Source organism: Hemiscyllium ocellatum, chromosome 30 (genome assembly GCF_020745735.1).
Source record: "Hemiscyllium ocellatum isolate sHemOce1 chromosome 30, sHemOce1.pat.X.cur, whole genome shotgun sequence".
NCBI classification, from domain to species: Eukaryota; Metazoa; Chordata; class Chondrichthyes; order Orectolobiformes; family Hemiscylliidae; genus Hemiscyllium; species Hemiscyllium ocellatum.
In genome coordinates this window covers 38,424,638-38,446,364 of record NC_083430.1, presented here as the reverse complement: position 1 = coordinate 38,446,364, position 21,727 = coordinate 38,424,638, and the positions used below count along the sequence as shown (strand labels likewise).

Below are 21,727 nucleotides of genomic sequence, written 5' to 3'. Positions count from 1 at the left end.
CACATTTTCAACGCTTATTCCAAACTGAAAAGGGTTACTGAACCCTAAACGTTAACTCTGATTTCTCTGCACAGATGTTGCCAGACCTGCTGAGCTTTTCCAGCAACTTCTGTTTTTGTTTGTGGTTGTAAGCCAATTACAATCTGGTCCACCATACATTCACTGCATGATTTGAAATGAAGTTAATATCGGTTATTATGGTACCACAGTGGATGCGCTGCTATTGTGTATATTACGGTTTCCGGCAGTTTGTTTGAATTGCAGTCGTTGCTGCAATCAGTACGCGGTGCAGACAAACTTGATGACGGTTGTGTCCGCCTTCCCCATAATGAGTGCCAGTACAGTTGACCAATAATAAGCCGAATGCTGTCAGATTGGCACGCCTCGTTCGTGTGACTAACCAATAGGCATGTCCTAAGGTGGGACTTTGGTTGAAATGAGGGTTGGTTGCACGGTAGCATAACGGCTGAATCGCCTCCGGCCTTGGTGTGGGCTATTCTCTCAGCCCGGGTTTATTGGCGGGTTGTCGGTAGGACGCTGGCTGGGACCTGAGGTAAGCAAGCGATAGGAGGTCGGCTTGCAAGTGAACGGGAAGTTTAACGTTGTGGTCGTCGTGAGACAGAACCATTGGCCTAGAAAGCACGGGTTTCTCGTGGTGTTGCAGAGCCGGCCCGGCACGGCACGGTCTGGTCTGGCCTGGCCTGGCCCGGCCCGGCTGTCTCTCCTCTCACCGGCACTTACCCATCACCAACCTCCACTCGACATGTATCAGCTTCACTGGAGCTGGCCATCTGTTAGACTTTACTGTGTGCTGAGTTATTTCCGATGTAATTTTGTCACGTTTATATCGAATATCTTTATTTGTCTGCACTTTCTATTAGAAGAAAGTGGACTTTTTTGCTCGCAGTCCTTTATTTGCTGTTAAACTGCACTGTCCTACCTGCGTGTGACCAAGGACGCAGACATTTGACTTTGTCGATTGAGGTTAATGGGATTTTAGGCGGATTATATTAATCCTGTCGATGGATACTTGTCAACCCCCCACTGTTAGATGTTGGCTCTTGCTCCTTTCCCGTATGTCCCATTTATCGATTTATTATTTTCCTTTAAACTTTTTTTTCAACGGCTTTTTAAGATAAACTCGCGTTTTTGGTTATATCAATCGCCAAAGAAAATTTAAGCTCAGTGAATTTATTGGGAGGGGGAGAAAAACCGAAAGAAATGCGGATCTTGTAAATGAAACAAAAACAAGTTGCTGGAAAAACTCAGCAGGTCTGGCAGCATCAGTGCAGAGAAGGCAGAGTTAACCTTTCGCGTCCAGTGATCCTTAGTTCTGAGGAAGGGTCACCGGACCCGAAATGTTAACTCTGCCTTCCCTGCACTGATGCTGTCAGGCCTGCTGAGCTTGTCCAATGACTTTATTCCAGTGACTGCAGCTTTACAATGCTGCCTCTGTATTTTGGTCAAACTTATCTCCCATTGCAATCTACTGAGTATACTTTTATTCATTTTGATTTATAATGTTTATGTCATCCCTAAACTGCTGTACTAATTAACAGTATGTAAAGCAATTAGATTATGTCTTTGTAGACTGTATATTTATAATAGATAAATCAAAGTTACAGCCCCCTCCACTTGCTTCTGCCCTGTAATGGTTATTAATACTTTTATTTATGTATAATCTTTGTTTCTGATTTTTATAACATTAATATTAAAGTTCTGATACTTGTCCTACTGGAAATTGGAAGGTTAAGCAGGTGTAAAATGCTCCCTGTAACTTTATTTTCAAACAAAGTTAATGCTGACTCTGAATTTTGATTCAAATGCTAACTGGAGCTGAATGTACAAATAGCTACTCGAAACAATATGCAGAATTTGGCTCATCTTTTCCTGAATTGAAAATGTGTTGCTGGAAAAGCGCAGCAGGTCAGGCAGCATCCAAGGAACAGGAAATTTGATGTTTCGGGCATAAGCCCTTCATCAGGAATGCTGCCTGACCTGCTGCGCTTTTCCAGCAACACATTTTCAACTCTGATCTCCAGCATCTGCAGACCTCACTTTCCCTCATCTTTTCCTGAGCTAAGGATGAAATTGCATTTTTCAGCATCGCAGTTGTGGTTTAAATCAATCGCATTTTCCCAGTCTCTTGTTTTATCTGGTGTTGATTCTTTTTTTTTGTTTTTGCAAAATAGTTGCTTAACCACTTATCTATATAGTATAGGCAGCATTTTCCCAGATAAGTGAGGTGAGAGTGACAGGCCTTCATCAAGGCCACATTTCAGAGGGTGGCACTGAAGAGCCCTAGCAAAGCTGGAATTAGTGCAAGTCGGGAGCAAACCCTCCACTGAGTTGGAATCATATCTGACATGTTGGGTGATGACTGTGATTGTTGGACGTCAGTTATCGCCGCTCCAGGGTAGTGTCGTAGGTCCAACCAGCTTCAGCTGCTTCATTGTTGACCACCCCTCCCCTCCTCCTTCCGCCGTCGCGCCCCCCCCCCCCCCCCCCCAAATCATAAGGTTAGAAGTGGGGCTGTTATGCTGATGATTGCATAATGTTCAGCACCATTAGCCACTGTTCAGATACTGAAGCGGTCCATGTTCAAATACAGGATGTAGATGTTATCCAGACTTGGGTTGATAAGTGGCAAATAACATTTGTCTTGCATTTGTATGGTGCAATGGCCACTTCCAGCAAGAGACCATCTAATCACTGCCCCTTGGCATCCAGTGGTGCTACCATCACTGATTCCTCCTCCTCCCGCTCCACTAAAGTGGCGGAGGACTTCCCTGCACTAAATGGGATATCATGTGCGCAGCTGGAGACTTGACTAGACATGTCAGAGTTTTGATTCTTGCAGTTGCAAGCAGTGCTGGAAGAACTGTACTTTAGGCTAGCAGTTGTCCAGTTTTTTAATGCACTAAATCAATAGTTTTGGAATTACTCTGCATTAACCTTGCAAGAATACAAGAACCAGCATTTTAAATATTTAGGAAGGGGTTTTTAATACAGTAGAAATGTGGATGCTTCTCTGGCATTCGACTAGATCATGGTTGACCAGCTGCCTTAATGCCAATTTCTCATTATTTGTATATCCCTTGATGTCTTTAATATCTGAGCATCTATGGACCTCTGCCTTGAACATATTCAATGATCTTCCAGAGAGCTGAGGGGAAAAGAAATTCTAAAGATATGCCATCCTCTGACGGAATTTCTCCTCCCCATAGTCATAAATGGCCTAGCCCTTATTCTGAAACTTTTTTTTTCCCCTGATTTTTAGAATTACCAATCGGGGAAGTATCTTCTGTGTCTATGATTTTTAAAGTCCCGGAAGAATTTTGTTTCCCCAATGAGATTGTCTCTTCCAAACTCAAATGCAGGTTTCCTCATGGGACAGCCCCACCATTCAAGAATCTGTGATTTAGCTTCTGCTGCACTTCCTCCATGGCAACTATATCCTTCTTTGATTGCATAGACCAAGGTGTGCTCACCAAGGGTTTATACAATCCCAGCAAGCATGTTTCACTTCTGTATTCATATCTGCCATCAACAGAGGCCCAGTGGAGCCTTGCTGCTTATATTCTGCATGGGATTGTTATATTGTTTTTAGATACTGCAGACTTCATTTAAGATCTTGTGACATCATTGGAAGAAAATGGCCATCTTGTATTCTGTGCAATGATCTTCCTGCAAAAACCCAGAAGTGCAGATTGTACTGGACTGGACCAGGCCAGATCTCTCCAAACATTTCAAGAAGGTAGCCCAGACCCTAACTTTGCTAGCTTCTTAAGTAGTGTAAAATGGGTATTCCAGGAGAAAATCAGCTGACAAAACCACTTCATTTTAAACAAAACAGAATTTATTGACAAGATTACTGAATGAAATACTAATAACAGAATACTGAATAACCTATCCTATCTGAAAACCCAACACACTATCCCATCTTAATGATGCTGTTCCAGATACTTGCAACAATCCCCATATACACCCCTTAGCACAAAGAGTAAAATTAAATAGGTTCTTATAGGATAGAAGTTGGGGACAGAGTACCTGTCTGGATCTACTTCTGAGTCCAGCAGCTTTTCCACACTACTGCTTAAAGAAACAAACCAAAGAAAAGCTGAGCTGGGAGAACTGGCCACTCCCCTTTCATTGTACAATTTTTGTTTTTTGAAAACTTAAGTCTTCTGACTGAGGTAGTATGTGTTAGCTATTCTCAAATTGGTCCTAAAACCCCTCAACCAACAGACTTTTGGAGTCCGTCATTTACACCTTTCTCTTGGGGGTGGGGGGGGGAAAGTAAAGGACTGCGTAACCTTGTTAAAGGAGCAGCTTCGCCACAAAATTAATGGGCCATTGGGGTTTTTAGAAGCTTATAGTTTCTGGAACATATTTGATATGATTTGCTTTAGGGTATGTTGTCAAATGTTAAGGTTTTTTTTTAAATACTTTAGCACATTGGAGGTTAGGGTTTTAAAGTTTAAATTTAAGCTCCAGGAAATCCAGATTATAGAAATCTCCTAAATTTGATAAGCAATTCCACTTAGAAAGATCCAGAAATTATATATTGTTCAATTTATAGTTCCAGAACAGAAGTGGAGTGTCTTTTGTACAAATAAATTTGAGGTTCATGATTGCCTGAACAGAAATAGTTGCTGAAATGAAGACAGGAACTTTACAGATATCAGTAGCATTTGTTGTTTGCTCTGTGAACATTGTGGCAGCTAGTGCTGCCAGATAATTGGGGCGTAGACAAGTGAGTTTTCACTCTAAGTTTAAATGTGCATTGTGCAGCATCTTTGACTCAAGTTAATCTATTGTTAAGCAGTTTGCTGCAGTACAAATGTGGCTAGGCCTGACAGAAGGTATGAAGGCACAAAGATAAAAGAAGCTGTTAGGCAGAGAACCTGCAAACTGAATGGATAGAAGAACATTTCAGATTGTGGCGATAACGGTGGCACGGTGGTTAGCACTGCTGCCTCACAGCGCCTGAGACCCGGGTTCAATTCCCGACTCAGGTGACTGACTGTGTGGAGTTTGCACGTTCTCCCCGTGTCTGCGTGGGTTTCCTCCGGGTGCTCCGGTTTCCTCCCACAGTCCAAAGATGTGCGGGTCAGGTGAATTGGCCATGCTAAATTGCCCGTAGTGTTAGGTAGGGGTAAATGTAGGGGTATGGGTGGGTTGCGCTTCGGCGGGTCGGTGTGGACTTGTTGGGCCGAAGGGCCTGTTTCCACACTGTAAGTCTAATCTAATCTAACATAGTTGATACTGCTACTCCATTCCACCAGCCCACAGACCTTCATAATGGAATGGGAATCAGACCTGTGATGGGCCATGATGTGGGGTAGGGGATGGAATGAGAGAGGATACAGAAGTCTTATCAACTTAGCATAGTTTAAGTTAATTGAGTAAGTTTATCCATAACCCAGGAGTTCATTCCCAGTTTGGTATCCTGCGTATTGCTCGAAACCACAGTCTCTGGTTTCTGACTACCAGTTAGATCTCTGGCAAGGGTACCAGGCTTCAGATCAGAGTATTGAATGAGAGTTGCAATAAAAGGAGTATTCAGGTGTTTAAGAACCAGTGCTGCAAATCATAAATTTAAAAATCCACTTTGGTAACTCTTTTCCTGTAAGTGAGCCAGTGCAGCCTCTGTAATGAAAATGTTGCAAGCTTTGTTTCCCAAAATCCTCTGTTTCTTTTCTGTAACCATCCTTCATTGCTGCCCGGCTGCAATTGGGTCACTAGCTAGCACTGATTATAATTAAACCTGGGATTAGTTCTTGACAACTGAACTATTTTGTATCTTTTTTTTTACATATAGATGACCTTACTACATCAGAAACCCTTAACAACAACAAATTATGTCATACTCTGGTGTGACATGTTGATGTTTTGTTTATCAGCTAGATCAAGAATGAAAATATGCTGAGCAGAATGCATTCTGGTGACTTGCATGGAAGCATTTTCCATGTCAGATTTGACCTATTTTAAGCTAGTAACTGGCCTCAAAGCATTGTATTCAATTGATTTGGATAATATAAATTTTCTAAATACTGGAGATTTAAAGGTAAGCATTGAACTCTATCTCCTTGAAGCATATTGCTATTTTGTGTATTGAATGAATTTATTCTGCAGTACTTTCTATCTTGAGTTGCTGTTTGTCAGTCTGTGTATATGGAGTGTAGTTTGAGTGATAAACTAAGGAGCTCCAGATCACATGTATTTGCTTTCTTCCCTGGTTTCCCTGACCCCATTGTCAGTCAGTCTTTGCAGTGGTTTCATCTTTTATAGCCTGTGTGGTGCAGCTGGTACTTTAAAATGCACACGTGCAAACATATTTCTGCTTTGAGTATCCAGTCTGTTCAAGCCAGCTCCACTCAGTCTGCCTTTTGCAGATTGGAATTCCTAACACTAGATTTCTACACTTCACTGCTGGCTTTTAAAGTTCGAGCAAAAGATTGCAGTTCTTCATAAAGTTGTTTGAGAGATTGCAATATGCCTGACAGTATAGATTGACATGCCTCTTTTGAAAGCTGCTGTGTGAAGTAATTGTCTGCCCATGTCACTCTTTGAGCACACTGCTGTTGGTCATTTTAATCGTACAGCTCAAGCCGCAGGATCCTTTTTGCACTAAACACTAGGAGATCTTTGTAATGTAAATAATACCCAATTGCCTGTATAAACCATTGAAAGGGCCTCCAAGAACTTGTTACAGAGAAAGATAATGTATTGTCATATGACTTTTTTTGGCAAATTGCTGACACTTTGGAATGGATTCTGAATGTAATTGCAAAAGCTAATGGTGTTTTAGTAAGAATAAAAATGGTATTTTCTTGTCCAAAAGCCCTTGCTGATTTTCTTGTGTCCATCCTTTTATGGTTTTCCAATGAAATCAGATCAGCCAAATTGGGAATCAAATCCACGATTAGTTCTTGCCAACAGAACTATTGAGAATGCTCACCAATTTTATCTTTTCATAATCAGCATCGAGGATTGCGAGACAAACTAGTTTTACATTGCTTATTATAAAGATTTGAGACTTTTTTAAAATTTACAAATGAAGATTGGAGAATTGAATTTTTTTTTGTTTTGATCTTATTTGATCAACAGCTAATTGTGAAGAGAATCTATTCTCATTAATCCTCTTACAATCAGTGTGAAATAAAATGTTTTTCTTTAACTGAAAAACCCAAATTTAAGGGGCAAGATGCATCATGCAGGAGTCAACTGTGCTCTGTTAATTCAGTTAAATGAACTCTTGGTCTTTTTAGTGCCCATCTTCAGAATACTAACCATACAGTATTCTTATCCTGACATTGTTAATCAGAAGTCCACTTCACACCAGGTTATAGTCCAACAGGCTTATTTGAAATCACAAACTTTTGGAGCTCTCTCCTTCACTTAATTAAGGAACAGTGTTTTGAAAGCTTGTGACTTCAAATAAACCTGTTGGACTATAATCTGGTGTTGTGACTTTGACTTTATCCATCCCAGTCCAGCACTGGCACCTGCACATCATGGCATGAACTTAACAAATGGATGGGTTTAAATCGCCCACCCTTGAGTTTTTGCTTTGCTTGTCGTCTTTGGAGCTCAAATAGCAATCTGAGAGCCCTACACAGCTTCTACCTGACTAATCCCTGTAGTGATGTATCGCACTTGAACAAAGCCCAGGTATGCAGTGAGGGGCAAGGTTAAGCCCCCTCCAGTATGTGCAGTTGCACAGGGTTGTAGCAATGTGCGCCTTGTAGATATTGGGCATGAGCTCCAGGTGACTGATAAATTATCTGCTAAATATTAAATGCAGAGTAAATATCCATTGTATTAGATCTGAGTTTAGTACTGGCATAGAATTGTCTCCCAGTCAATACTCTGCAGTCGCAACTGTTGGAGCATCTGCTGACTGGCTGACAACAATTTGTGTAATGGAAGAGGAGAGACAATTAGGCAGGTGTCATCAATAACTTTCAAGTTAGGGGATGACTTGTAGATTTTACCATCCGTTTACATGCTATGTTGTAACATTGCAAAACCTGCTCCTCCCTGTTTTTTTTTAAACTGCATTCCTTCTCTCCTCTGTCCATGTTACTGCATGTTATGATATGTTGAGTAATGTTTTTAAAACTGGGAAGAGAAATTAACCTAATGTAAGCTCAAAAATTTTAATTTTTGAAATTGACTTAACTGCTAGTAAGCAGATGTTTTAAAATCTTTTTCTTTTTGTTTCTGAGCAAAAACTGAAACCTACCAGTTCATGAAGAACTTGTTGCAGTCCTTTTTTAAATATGCCACATGCATTTTATTTTCTAGTCAGAAAAAGCCTGTAATCTTTAACACAGAGCATTTGAGAATACAAAATAGAACAGTAATGCACATCATTCCCAAGTCCAAATGCATCTGTATGTTTCGTCTTAGTCAACTGGAGTTAAGTCATTCTGTCGAGCAGTATATTCACTTTATAATTATGCAAGAGCTGGTTGTAGCGTGGTGCTGTTGAGGGATACTGCATCTACTCTTCAGGCCAGGTCCCAGATTATACAGAATGTTCTGTTTGTCTTAACCAATGTGGATTTGAATTTAGTATGTCTCTATTTGCATAGGATTAAATGCAGTCTGCTTTGGTATAACATGTGTTTCTTCAATGCGAACTAGCTTTAATGTGATTGAAGATTTTAGACCAGTTTTGTAGAGTGAAAGTTTTCCTTACCTGTATTGGCTAGAAGGTGATTCTGGCCCTGTTAGTTTAAACAGCGTAGCTATTGCGTAACTTTCCGATAGTGAGATTATGTGAGAACTGAATTATTGCGTTACATCACGACTGACTATAACTCAACCTTTTTGAGTAAACCTCTTTTAAACGAGTTGTTTCTGAGATTGACTTATCAAATTTGAGGTCTGTTATGCTTCCAACCTGATTCACTAAGCATAGCTTGTAGAATGAACTTGAACGTAAGCCCGAGAGGGAAAGGGAAGCGTGCATAATGTCTAGGCAGCTGAGAACAGAATGGGCCCTGGAGGAATATCGGAAGAGTAGGACCAGTCTTGAACAAGGAATCAATGGGCTAAAAGGGGTCTTGAAATTGCTTTAGCTAGCAGAATTAAGGAAAATCCCAAAGCATTTTTAATTCTTGTATAAGAAGCAAGTGGGTAACTAGAGAAAGGATTGGTCCACTAAAAGATAATGAAGGAAGGCTATGTGCCGAATCTGAGAGAATGGGTGAGATTCTGAATGATTACCTTGCATCAGTGTTCACCTGAGGAAAGGAACATGATGAATCTTGAGATTAGAGATAGAAGTTTGATTAGTCTGGATCACATTGGCATAAGTAGGGAAAATGTGTTGGGTAGGCTAAAGGATATTAAGATGGACAAATCTCCAGGACTGGATGGGATCTATCCCAGGTTGCTGAGGGAGGCGAGAGAGGAAATAGCAGAGGCCCTGACGGATATCGTTGTGGCATCCTTAAATGCAGGTGAGGTGCTGGAGGACTGGAAGGTTGCTCATGTTGTCCCTTCATACAAGAAGGGTAGTAGGGATATTGCAGGTAACTACAGACCAGTGAGCCTGACGTCAGTGATGGGGAAGTCCCTGGAGAGGGTACTGAGAGATTCTATTTATATTTGGTTAGGAATGACCTTATCTGTGGACAACGTGGTTTTGTGTGGGGGAGATTGAGTTCTTCGTGGAAGTGACTAAGGAAGATGTCATATACGTGGACTTTAGTAAGGCATTTGATAAGGTTCCCCATAGTAGACTAATGGAGAAAGTGAAGTCACATGGTGTTCAGGGTGTTCTAGCTAGGTGGATAAAGAACTGGCTGAGCAACAGGAGGCAGAGTAGTAGTTGAAGGGGGTTTCTCGAAATGGAGAAAGGTGACCAGTGGTGTTCCACATGGGTCAGTATTGGGGCCACTGTTGTTTGTAATATACATAAATGATCTAGAAGAGAGCACTGTTGATATGATCAGCAAGGTTGCAGATGACACGAAGATTGGAGTAGCAGAAAGCATCAGGGACTGTCAGAGAATACAGGAGGATATAGATAGACTGGAGAGTTGGGTGGAGAAGTGGCAGATGGCTTTCAATCCAGACAAATGTGAGGTGATGCATTTAGGCAAGTCTAATTCTAGAGCAAATTATACATTGAATGGAAGAGCCTTGGGAAAAAGTTGATGGGCAGAGAGATCTGAGAATGCAGGTCCATTGTACCCTGAAGGTTGCTGCACCAGTGAATAGTGGTCAAGAAGGCATATAGTATGCTTGCCTTCATTGGACAGGGTATTGAGTATGAGCTGGCAAGTCATCTATACATTGTACAAGAGGTTGGTTCAGCCACATTTAGAATACTGTGTACAGTTCTGGTTGCCACATTTCCAAAAGGATGTGGATGCTTTGGAGATGCTGCAGAGAAGGTTTACAAGGATGTTGCCTGGTATGGAAGGTGCTAGCTATGAAGAGATTGAGTAGGTTAGGTTTCTTTTCATTAGAAAAAAGGAGATTTGAGGGGGGGGACCTGATTTGAGGTTTACAAAATCAGGAAGGGTATAGACAGGGTGAAGGATTCAATAACGAGAGGTCATGCTTTCAAAGTGGAAAGTTTTAAGGGGGATATACGCGGTAAGTACTTCACACAGAGGGTGGTAGGTGTTTGGAACTCATTACCAGCAGAGGTGGTAGAGGCAGGCACAGTAGATTTAAGATCTGTCTGGACAGATGCATGAGTTGGTGGGGAGCAGAGGGATACAGATGCTTAGGAATTGACCAAGTTTAGTCAGTACGTTTTTGACCGGCTCAGGCTTGGAGGGCCAAAGCATCTGTTCCTGGGCTGTAAATTTTTTTTGTTCGTTAAAGTTGTTGATCTCACTTTTTTCAGTTTCCAAAACTTTTGTGAATTTCTTGAAATGATGCCATCACTATTTGGTTATTCTTGTTCCGTATTTGCCAGTGAAAACGGAGGGTGATACAAGAGTGTAAATGAAATGGGAGGAAAAAAACTTTCAGAAAACTTGAATACATTTGCCTGTTGTGAGGGAGTGTACTTTTTGACCCAGGAGCTTGCACTTCTCACTGTTTTTCTTTGTTCATCAGTCAGAGTTGGTTCATTTTCTTCATGAAAAATGCAATATCATCTATTGTGATCACTTTTTAAAAAGCCATTATGTCTGTTCTTTTCATGCTCTGTACCCTATTTTAATGATTACTTATGCTTTTTGTGAACAGGTGAATTGATTTCATATGGCTACTTCCAGGAAGCATAGAGATTCGATTCAACAGCACACCAACGCAATAGGTAGAGAACCGCAACACTGTTTGAACAAAAATGTTCTTCTGTTGTACTTTTGCATGGATATGTTGCAAGTCAAGTACTACAAACGTTTATAGTTGTAATTATAAATGCTTTCTCTATGGAGTTTAATGACGCAGAAATATGTCACTTGACCCAACAAGTCTCATCCAGTTTCTGCCACATGAGACTCCTCCCATCTTACTTTACCTTGCTTAATCTCACCTATCAACATGTCTTTCAATTCCTTTTTTCGACATGTACATTTACAGCTTCCCATTAACTGCATCAAGGCCAGTCACTTCAACCAGTTTGACAGAGTTCCTCATTGAGAACAAAGATTTTCGTTTTCTGAATTCCTTTTACAATTTTATTAATGTCTGTCTGTTCTATTTATGAATCTGAATTTCTGTAAGAGGCAATATCTTGTCCAGATATTGTCGTGTTGTCATAATTTTCTAGACCTATTAGATCATCTCTCCTCCACAAAAAGTCCCAGCCTGTTAAGTCTTTCCTCTTTATAGTTGTGCAATCTCTCTCCTTTTTTTTTGTTTTGATAACTGTACACAATAATGCAACTGGAATTCATAAAAATGATTTGTAGCAGCACTAAGATTTTTTTTATAATGAGGCTTTTCTGGCTGTCAACATGCAGTAGAGATGTTGCCATATGAAATGTTCAGTTCAGAATACCATTCTGAAATTGCATGAAACTCTTAATTTATTAAACTCAAACCTGTGGGTTTGAAAATTAGATCTAAAAGAATCTGAAAGTACTAATACTTGAGTGGGTGTATCAAAAATTGCACAATCTGAAAGTATATACTACTCTTAATGCACAAAACCTGCATGGTTATAACATTCTTCTGTTTGATTCAATCTTTTGTAATATTTAGATGGCTGTAGCCAGAATTGACTTTTAGAAGCTTTATTTTCTGTATCTAATAGAGGTAGATATAGTTTTCATGGACTTGTTGGAAACAACTTTTAAAGATTTTCCACTCCAGATTTGTAAATACAGTGGAATTTGAAATTGTGTAAAGATAGTGTTCAAAGGTCTTGACCTTTTCTTGTGTTGGAAAAGGCAGTGCTGTTCCTTCTGTTGAGTTCGCTGACTTAAGTTGCAAAGTCTAAGATGGTGGGATAGCTGCCCTGTTGCATTTGCATTATAAATAAGACATTTGTTACCTGGAGTAGAGGTTGAAGCTACTTGGCTTGAGTAAACATAATAATACATTTTGCAATTCAAAGCAAAAATAGGCGGCTCTTCTGATTGGAGCCAAAGCAGGATTTTATTTTGAGAAATCCAAGTAGGGCAGCATTTGTAAAGAGAGGCTAACCTGAAGCATCAATATATTTCTGTCATCAGCACTGAATGACATGATTGATCAACAGATCAAATGGAACAATTGAGGGAAAAAACTGGTTTGCCTGCTGGTGTATTATGCTTCTTGTGATCCATCACCTAGATTTCCATCCTAGTGTTCAAAAGTTGTAGATGTGTGCTGTACCTTTTTGAAAGAGTGAATGCTGCTCTGAACTGAGAGCTTATAAGCACTGTGTATATGAATAGATGACATTTTCAATTTTTCAATATACTCTGGGATTGAGACATTTTGGCTGTGAAATGGATACCTGAGTTTTGGTTGCTGTTTTGACAGCAATTTGAATTTAACCAATCAGTTTAAATTATGCCCCAGGATACAAAAACCCATTTGAGTTTGTTTCAATGTTGGCAAAACAATAAATTCAATGAGCTACTCCAATGTTGGGGATTTTTTTTTTTAAAAAGGGCATTTTGAAAATTTGGAGAGAGATCCAAGAAATTAGGAAACTCTCTCTATCAAAGATACCTTTTTTGGATGAAACTTATTTGCAGTAAAAAGAAAGACAATCCAGGGAACTCAGCAACCAGAAGAGTGAAGTCACAGATGACAGTGGTTGTGTAGTTTTGACATTCAGTTGTTGTAATTCTAATAACTGCCTTATTGGAACAGCAAATTGTTAGAGTTGGAGGCAGATAATAAGCAGTTGTGAATAGTTGTTCAATATTCCCCTTTTTTTTTAAGAGTTAAATAAACTTTGTTTTCTTTTGTGGAATTTTGGAAGTTTTCTATCACTTGCATTTCAATAGGTTGAGACTAGGTGAGCTTTTCTGGGTGTTTGGTTTAATTAATAGAAGGGCCACTGCAGTGTTGTAACACCAACATTCCTTACACTCCTGCACCTTGCCATGCAAGCACTATTCTGTCTGTTTCATGGTTGCTGGAGCTGGCCACCTCAAACTTCTATATAAGGCAACCATTGGGACTTGAGCTACTTCCATTCTCATATATAATGTTCGTTCCTTCTTTTGAGGTATCCTTTTGTGACACTAATTTTTAGACTTGGTAATTTTAAGCATCTCTGTTCAGTCCACAAGTATATCTGACATTCTATGCCACTTGCTGTTTCAACGTGAGTAAGACAAAATGAATTGCATTCTGTTGGTCTTGGTGTTATTTTGAAATCAAGAATAGATCAATAACTGAGAATTCAGTGTCCTCCTGTAATGTATTCCTTTTCTGATAAAAGATTATGTTTGAAGTGCCTTTTTTTAAAAAAAATTCCTCTGAGATGCTGCTTGACCTGCAGACTGTTTCTAACATTTTCTACATTTGTTTGATTTCCAGGATTTGCAGTTTTGTTTTACAATCGTTTTTGTTACAGAGAAAATTTTGAGTTGGTTTCAACTGAGTGGTTTGCCTTGGGGGCAGAATTATCCCCATTGTGCTGTTGAATAGGAAAAACCATTTCAGAACAGCCATTCGTTTTCTCCAATTCCTGTCTCTTCACTTTCAGCATGAAGGTTTTAATTTGTTAAGCTGCATATTCCTGGGCTCCAGCCAGTTCTTCCCAAAATTTCTCATTATTTAATCTGGCAATTTAACAGTTGAGACCTTGAAGAATATAATCTGGTCCCAACATTTAGGGATAGGGCTTTGGGGAGGGGACTGGTGGTGAGATGAACAAAACCTGGAAGATAGTATGCAGACTGCTTACAAATTGTCTTGTTTAAGATAATGCAGAAAGAAATGAAAGTACTACAAATCGAAATTAACAGGCTAGTAGAGGCGATGGCAGGCTTCACCATTTTCCTCTTTCCTCAGTGGACTTAGGAAACTACCCTTCCAGAAAATTTCGAAGTCCATCTCCCCTCTGCTCTTTCTTGTTGGTCGCACTTAATGATCATTCACAATTCTTAACAACTGAAGTTAGTAATTTTTAAAAACATTTTTGAAGATTATATGAAAGCAAATCTGCCTGAAGATAAGTTGTCATTTACTTTGTTCTTGGTGACCTGTTGTTTCAGCACTGAATGCTACAGCACTGTGTAAACTAAGTGGTCTGCCTCATCCTTCTGAACTAGCTCTGCCAACCCAAACCCCTAACTGTTGACAAAAGCATTGATAAACACTTTCAAAATTGATTTAACTTTTCTACAAATTAGCATGTTTCAAATTTTTGGCCTAAGTAAGAAGCACACTTTGTTGGACTGTTCACCTAGATGCAAACCAAAGTAGAGTAAGCCCTCACTGAAAGGTTTGGTTAAGTTGTTTTTTTGAAAATTGCAACTTGATGGGAAACTGATTACTATGAAGGAGGGATCCAGGTGTGACTTGCTGCTCTATCAAAGTTGGGTTCTCACCCAGATTTTTAAAAAATGCACAAGTTCAAACAGTGTACCAAACATGTGCAACCCTGAATTTATAGCTGAAATGACTTGCTATACAAAATACATTACTAAATATGTGGCTAAATGAACACCATGGTATTGTACACTAAAAAGAGGCACATTACATATGTTAGGGGCACTTGACTGGATGGCCGATGGCTGGATTTGTGATGCAGGATTGCTGCCACTGGCATGGGGTCAATTCCAGCAAAACCAGCGGAGGTTACAATTAAGGACCCACCTTCTCAACTTCGCCACTCACATGAGGTGGTGACCCTCTCTTTTTCCTCCCCTGCCTGATATCTCAGCAATATTAGGCTGTGCTGACCTTTTACCTTTTTAATGTACTTTAGATGGATCAACTTCCATTTATTAGCTGAAGTTGGTTGGAGCTGTCATAGAGAGTCACTACACTGACCAGCTTCTGTAACTAGATGGGGGGGTGGCGGAAGGCAAGCTTAGATTACCTACAGCATGGAAACTATGGGCGGCATGGTGGCACAGTGGTTAGCACTGCTGCCTCACAGCGCCTGGAGACCCGGGTTCAATTCCCGACTCAGGCGACTAACTGTGTGGAGTTTGCACGTTCTCCCCGTGTCTGCGTGGGTTTCCTCCGGGTGCTCCGGTTTCCTCCCACAGTCCAAAGATGTGCGGGTCAGGTGAATTGGCCAGGATAAATTGCCCGTAGTGTTAGGTAAAAGGGGGGTAAATGTAGGGGTATGGGTGGGTTGCGCTTCGGCGGGTCGGTGTGGACTTGTTGGGCTGAAGGGCCTGTTTCCACACTGTAAGTAATCTAATCTAAGCCCTTTGGCCCAACAAGTCCACATCGACCCTCCGAAGAGGAAACCCAACCCTCTACATTTACCCCCAACTAATCCACCTAGTACTACGGACAATTTAGCATAGCCAATTCACCTAACTGCACATCTTTGGAGTGCGGAAGGAAACTGGAGCACCCAGAGGAAACCCATGCAAACATGGGGAGAATGTGCAAACTCCACACACGGTTGCCTGCGGTGGGAATTGAACCTAGGTCCCTGGCGCTGTGACTCAGCAGTGCTAGCCTCTGTGCCGCCCCATTCTAGTTCTCCCATAATGTGATGGTTGTGTTCTTGTGCACCTCCATGTTATAGAAAAATCGCAGTTTAGAACAGTGCTTTTTGTTGACGACGCAATCACGTTACAGCCACTGTGTTTTAAGTTTGTGCTTTAGGAACAATGTCCCAAATTCATCAATTGCATTAATGCAAATTTTGCCACGAGCATTATAACAGAACGACCTGTGGTTATTACTTACACTATTTGTCTAACACTAAGAAACCAAAACAATGGTCACTGAGTTGATTTTGTGATGACTTGTTGTATCTGGAATATGTTTAAAAATAACTTTAGGAACATTAGGGCATGGAAGTAGGAGTAGTTCATTCTACTCCACTATAAGTAAGATCATTACTGATCTGATTGTAGGAGCAAACTTCACTTTCCAGCAGCAACCTGCATATCACTGACGCTGGGTAACTAATCTCATTAAAACATCCCTCCTTTTGTAAGGGGTTTAAGGTGTTCACTTCAAAAGACTCTCCATTTTTTTTTGTAGATTGCCTTAACAACTACCCTTGTCCAGGTAATTCAGTCTATTTCCCCTGATTACATTATGCTGGGTTCCCATCACTGCATTTCAACATCTAGTCACTAAACTGACACTGCTCTTGAGATTTCTCCAAGTTCCAATATTTCACAGCTGCAATAAGCATAAACTGCATCTTTTTAAGAGACTCATAAGACCTTAGCTGGAGTATTATCTTTTGTTCTGTATTTCAGGAAAAATGTGAATGCATTGGAGGCAGTGTGAAGTGCCCTTTTAAGGGAAGAATGCAAAGACAAGTTTTAAAAACTGAGGGGTCTGGAGAGTAGATGAGGGGCAAACTTTTTTTTGCTTGTAAATATAGACTATTAAATAAAATAATTGAAAACCTTTCATCACAGAAACATACAATGTGACAACTTTTTCATATGGAGTAGTTAGGATGTGGAATGCATTTTCTGGAAGTGTGAAGGCCATTCAATGAAAGCATTAGACGATTTATTTCAGGTAATGCAGAGTTACAAGTCTAGCGGAACAAATTTCCGTCTGATTTGAGAATGAAACTGAGGTTCCTTTTAATAAAAGTCTAATGAAAACCAAAGGAACTGCAGATGATGTAAATCAGAAACTCTCTTTTGAAGAAGATCGCTTGACCTGAAATGGTTAATGCTGATTTCTTTCCACAGATGCTGCCAGACCTGCTGAGATTTTCCAGCAATTTCTGCTTTTTTTTTTGTTTCATTGAAGCTTGTGCTGGGGACCAGCACTTCATCCCAAGATACTGAGCTAAGTTGTGGATTGTTGTGAAACATCAATTTTTACTTCCCATTTGGGCGACACTACTGGTAGACATCTGTCTAGCACAACCCACTACATCATCGCATATTCCTATATAAGCCAATGAAAAGGTCTAGGCTAGAATCTTAACCAATCATGGCTAATGCAAGTATGTGCCTTTGACAGGCTGTCATAATCGTGATCTTAACACTAGTTGTCTTAAAATGAGCTTGTCGGAGCAAGCGAGGACTACAGATGCTGGAGGTCAGAGCTGAAAATGTGTTGTTGGAAAGGTGCAGCAGGTCCGGCAGCATCCAGGACAGAAACCCACTGGTCCTCACCTACACCCCACCAGCTTCCATATACATCACATCATCCGTTGTCATTTCCGCCACCTCCAAACGGACCCCACCACCAGGAATACATTTCCCTCCCCTATCAGCGTTCCGAAAAGACCACCCCCTCCACGCTCTGACTCCCTTGTCAGGTTCCCCCCAACCGCCACTCCTGGCACCTTCCCCTGCAACCGCAAGAAATGCAAAACTTGTGCCCACACTCTTTCCCTTTTTCCCCCCCCCCCCCCCTTCTCTCCAAGGCCCCAAGGGATCCTTCCATATCCACCACAAATTTAACTACACCTCCACACACACACTTCCTGCATCTGCTGCACCCAATGTGGCCCCCTCTAGATGGGGAGACAGGCCACCTACTTGCAGAACGTTTCAGAGAAAACCTGGGACACCCAGACCAACTACCCCGTGGCTCAACACTTCAACTCCCCCTCCCACTCCACCAAGGACATGCAGGTCCTTGGACTCCTCCATCGCCAGACCATAGCAACACAACGGCTGGAGGAAGAGCGCCTCATCTTCCACCTAGGAACCCTCCAACCACAAGGGATGAATGTAGATTTCTCCAGTTTCCTCATTTTCCCCCCCCCCCCCCCCCCACCTTGTCTCAGTTCCAACCCTTGAACTCGGCACCACCTTCCTAACCTGCAATCTTCTTCCTGACCTCTCCACCCTCACCTTAACCTCCTTCCACCTATCGTATTTCCACCCTCCCGCAAGTCCCTCCTCCCTAACTTAGCCTGCTTGGTGCACACTCATTCCTGAAGAAGGGCTCGTGCCTGAAATGTCTATTCTCCTGCTCCTTGGATGCTGCCTGACCTGCTGCACCTTTCCAGCAACACACTTTCAGCTTTGAAACGAGCTTGTTTTGGCTAGCTACTTTCCTTTTCAGCACCCTTTACTCGTGCTTCTGATGTATCCTGCTGTCATCAAAACCTTTGCTTCCCATCTTGCTCACTGGCTGTTCCACCCCTGCTCCACTTCGCATCCTACATGAACTCTCCTCCTTCGTGAGCAATAACAATTTGAATTATAGATTCTCGCAATTTTTAATTTTGCCAGTTAGGCTAACTGGTGTATAGTTGCTGCCAACTTCATACCTCCTTTCATGAATTAAAACATTGCATTAACTACTTCCCAATCCACTGGGAGTCTTCAAGAATCAAATTTGAGAAGTCTTATAACCAATGTTTCGACTTTGTCCCGCCTTTAATATTTAGTTTTTAGTGTTATAGATCGGGAAGCCTTTATCTAAAAACCTTGCCAAAAACTCAGTGGACCTGAAAAGGATATTTTTGATTTTTGGGTCCACTCTAGTCCATTCAGGTTCTTTAATTTCCATAAAGTATAGCATGGTATCCTTGTTCACCATGCATATATTTTTCCTTTTTTTTATATATGCTAAAGTTTACTACTGTTCAGGGACCAATAAATTGCTCCCTCTCTTGACCCGTTTCCTATTTTGTATTTTTACTCATACGGGATCTGTCGTCTTTGAAATTTAAACTTATCTATGGCTCCTATGTGAAGGTCTCCCTAATTAACAAAGCCAATTTATGGATTGATCTTTGTCAATCTCATCTGCACATCAGGGAGCCTTAAACTAAAGGCCATAGGTATGCCACTAATCAGATCAAAGGAAGAAAGTCTTAAATTTGTGTGTGTATATATAACCTGAATGCTGTTGTGACCCTTTTGGGAAGGTACACTGATGCTTGGGCCCAATATTCCTGGGGTTATCACAAGACATTAAACATTTTATTCTAAAATGTGCAAACTCTACTTGTCCATCTGGACTCTGGTTTTGAGTATTGTCTTTTTTTTAAAATTATTCTATTGTATCTCCATGTTTGTTCTACTATTAAAAAATGTTTTTTTTTGCATTGGACTACATTTGCCATGTCTATCACCCTCACTGCCACTTTGTCTGTGTCCCTCTTTTGAAATTCTAATCACATTACGACTCCAAGCTTTTATAATCATCTGTAAGCTTGGAAATCATCCCTAGCATACCAAGATCTGGATCACTAATATATCAGTGAATGCCAAATCTCAAAATCAACCCCTGGGAATATCATTATAAATCTTACTTCAGCCAAAACATTTAGATAAACGCGAGAGATGGAATGAAATAGATTTTTGATAAGGTGCAATGAATTATGTGGAAGTATGAGAAATAAAAGTGGTATTAAAGAGTTAGCTTATTTTTCAACTGTTCAAGTATTGCTTGCTACAATGGCAGAAAATGATTTCAGTAAAATCTTCTGCAATTCCTGTGACCTGTGTTTAGTACTACCTTTTGTGATCAAAACTGAAGTCAACTCACTTAATTTACAGCTGACTTTATACATGTCTGTTATTTTTAACCATATGTACAAGAGCAGGGAAGTTTTTCTGTTTGTTTAACATCTGTATATAATATATACAGACACAGCATAACATCCCTGCTCTTGTGCATAGTGAGCATACTCTTTTTGGGAAAGCTGTGAATGTATTGGAGAAAGAGTTTTACAAAGTTTGAGAATGAGTGAGTCACTTTTAGTTATGAGAATAGATTCAAGATGCTGAGACTGTCCTCTTTGGAGAGGACATCATTTAGTAGAGGTCCTTAATCTAAGGTCTCGCTAAGGTAGATGGAATGAAAATATTTTAAAGTTGTTAAAATGATTGAGAACTGGAAGGCACAGTTTTAAAGTCTTTCGTTAAAAGAAGCAATTGTGAGATTGGGGGGGGGATTTTTTTGGGAGTGGTCTGGATTTGGAGTGCATTGTCCAGAAATGTGGTGGAGACACACTAGGTTGAGGTATGCAAAAAGGCATTGGATGATTAGTTTCTCTTTCGTGCAGGGATGTGGAGAAAAGGCACTAAGTGAAGATGACTGTGCCTACACTACAATGTGCGAAATGCCTGCCGTCTGTATTGTTATGATTCTATGATCCCTCCTAAGTTTCATTGTGCTGCTTCGGGCAAACGTTCTGTGAACTGGAAATTGAATTGTTGTATTTGCACAAGTTTCACCTGCAATAAAATTTTGTATTATGTTTGTGCCCATTTTGAATGTGTATGGCCATGGATGTGGCAGTTCAATGCTCAACTTATAATGCAGAAAGTAAAGCTAGCTAAAGTGAGCTGTCAAATTTACATTTTAAGGGGTAAGTCAATAGTGATGTGGTGACAGATATTTAAATAGGATATTTCAAAAATATGCAGACAGTCCAAAGAATAAGAGAAATTCCAAGGGATGGACCCACTGTCTGTGCTTACCTTAAAAACAAATGTTGAAGAAACATTTCTTTTATAAATGTTATGATTTCGTAAGGAAAAGTGGAAGGTCAGAAGATAAGGTGGATTGTTAACTTCTCTATTCTTTTTAAGATAAAGCTAGTCAGAAATAGAAAAGCAGATTGTAAGAGTTTCTTACAAAGGTATTTCAAAAAGGAAGGAGTTGACAAAGTCTTACAACACTGGTTCTATACAAAATGAATCTGGACAATTAACAGTGGAGATGAACAGATGAACAAGTATTTTCATCAATCTTCACATGAGAATACAGATAATATGCTTGAAATGGCTGTAAATCAGAATATGAAAAGGATTTGAGGAACTCTTGAAAATTGCAACCACTAGGAAGTGGTCAAATTTGTTGGAGTGTGGCTGACCGACCTACCAATTATCGACTTCATCCTGAGATCATAAAAGGTAGAGTTGTCAAATAGAATATCTGGCTGTCATGGATGAGTTGGACTGAAGGCTCTGTTTCTGTCCTGCACGTTTGTGACTGAAGTCCATGATTGTTTTGAAGTTTGCATCACAAGTGGTTAAGATATTTAACATGCTTACCAACATTGCTTAGTCCTTTTTGAGTAAAAAAAAAAATTGGGATGTTATGTTGAGCTTGTACAGGCCGATCAGGCCTGTTCTGGAGTACTGTCATTCTGGTTGCCCTGTTTAAAGGAAGGATATTAGGTTGGAGAGTGTTCAGATGAGATTTACCAGGATATTGCTGGGAATAA

At 40.4% G+C, this 21,727-nt stretch overlaps 1 protein-coding gene across 2 annotated transcripts in view; it reads left to right on the top strand.

The window, feature by feature from the left end:
* The first annotated feature begins 460 nt into the window (after positions 1-460).
* The window catches only part of cep85 (centrosomal protein 85), an 82,513-nt gene continuing 61,246 nt past the window's right edge, over positions 461-21,727 (top strand). For both annotated transcript variants that reach the window (XM_060847491.1, XM_060847490.1), the window contains exons 1-2: positions 461-553; positions 11,224-11,293. In XM_060847491.1, the coding sequence (XP_060703474.1) occupies positions 11,239-11,293 (55 nt within the window). In that variant the 5' untranslated portion in view covers positions 461-553; positions 11,224-11,238. The remainder of the gene's footprint in view (positions 554-11,223; positions 11,294-21,727) is intronic.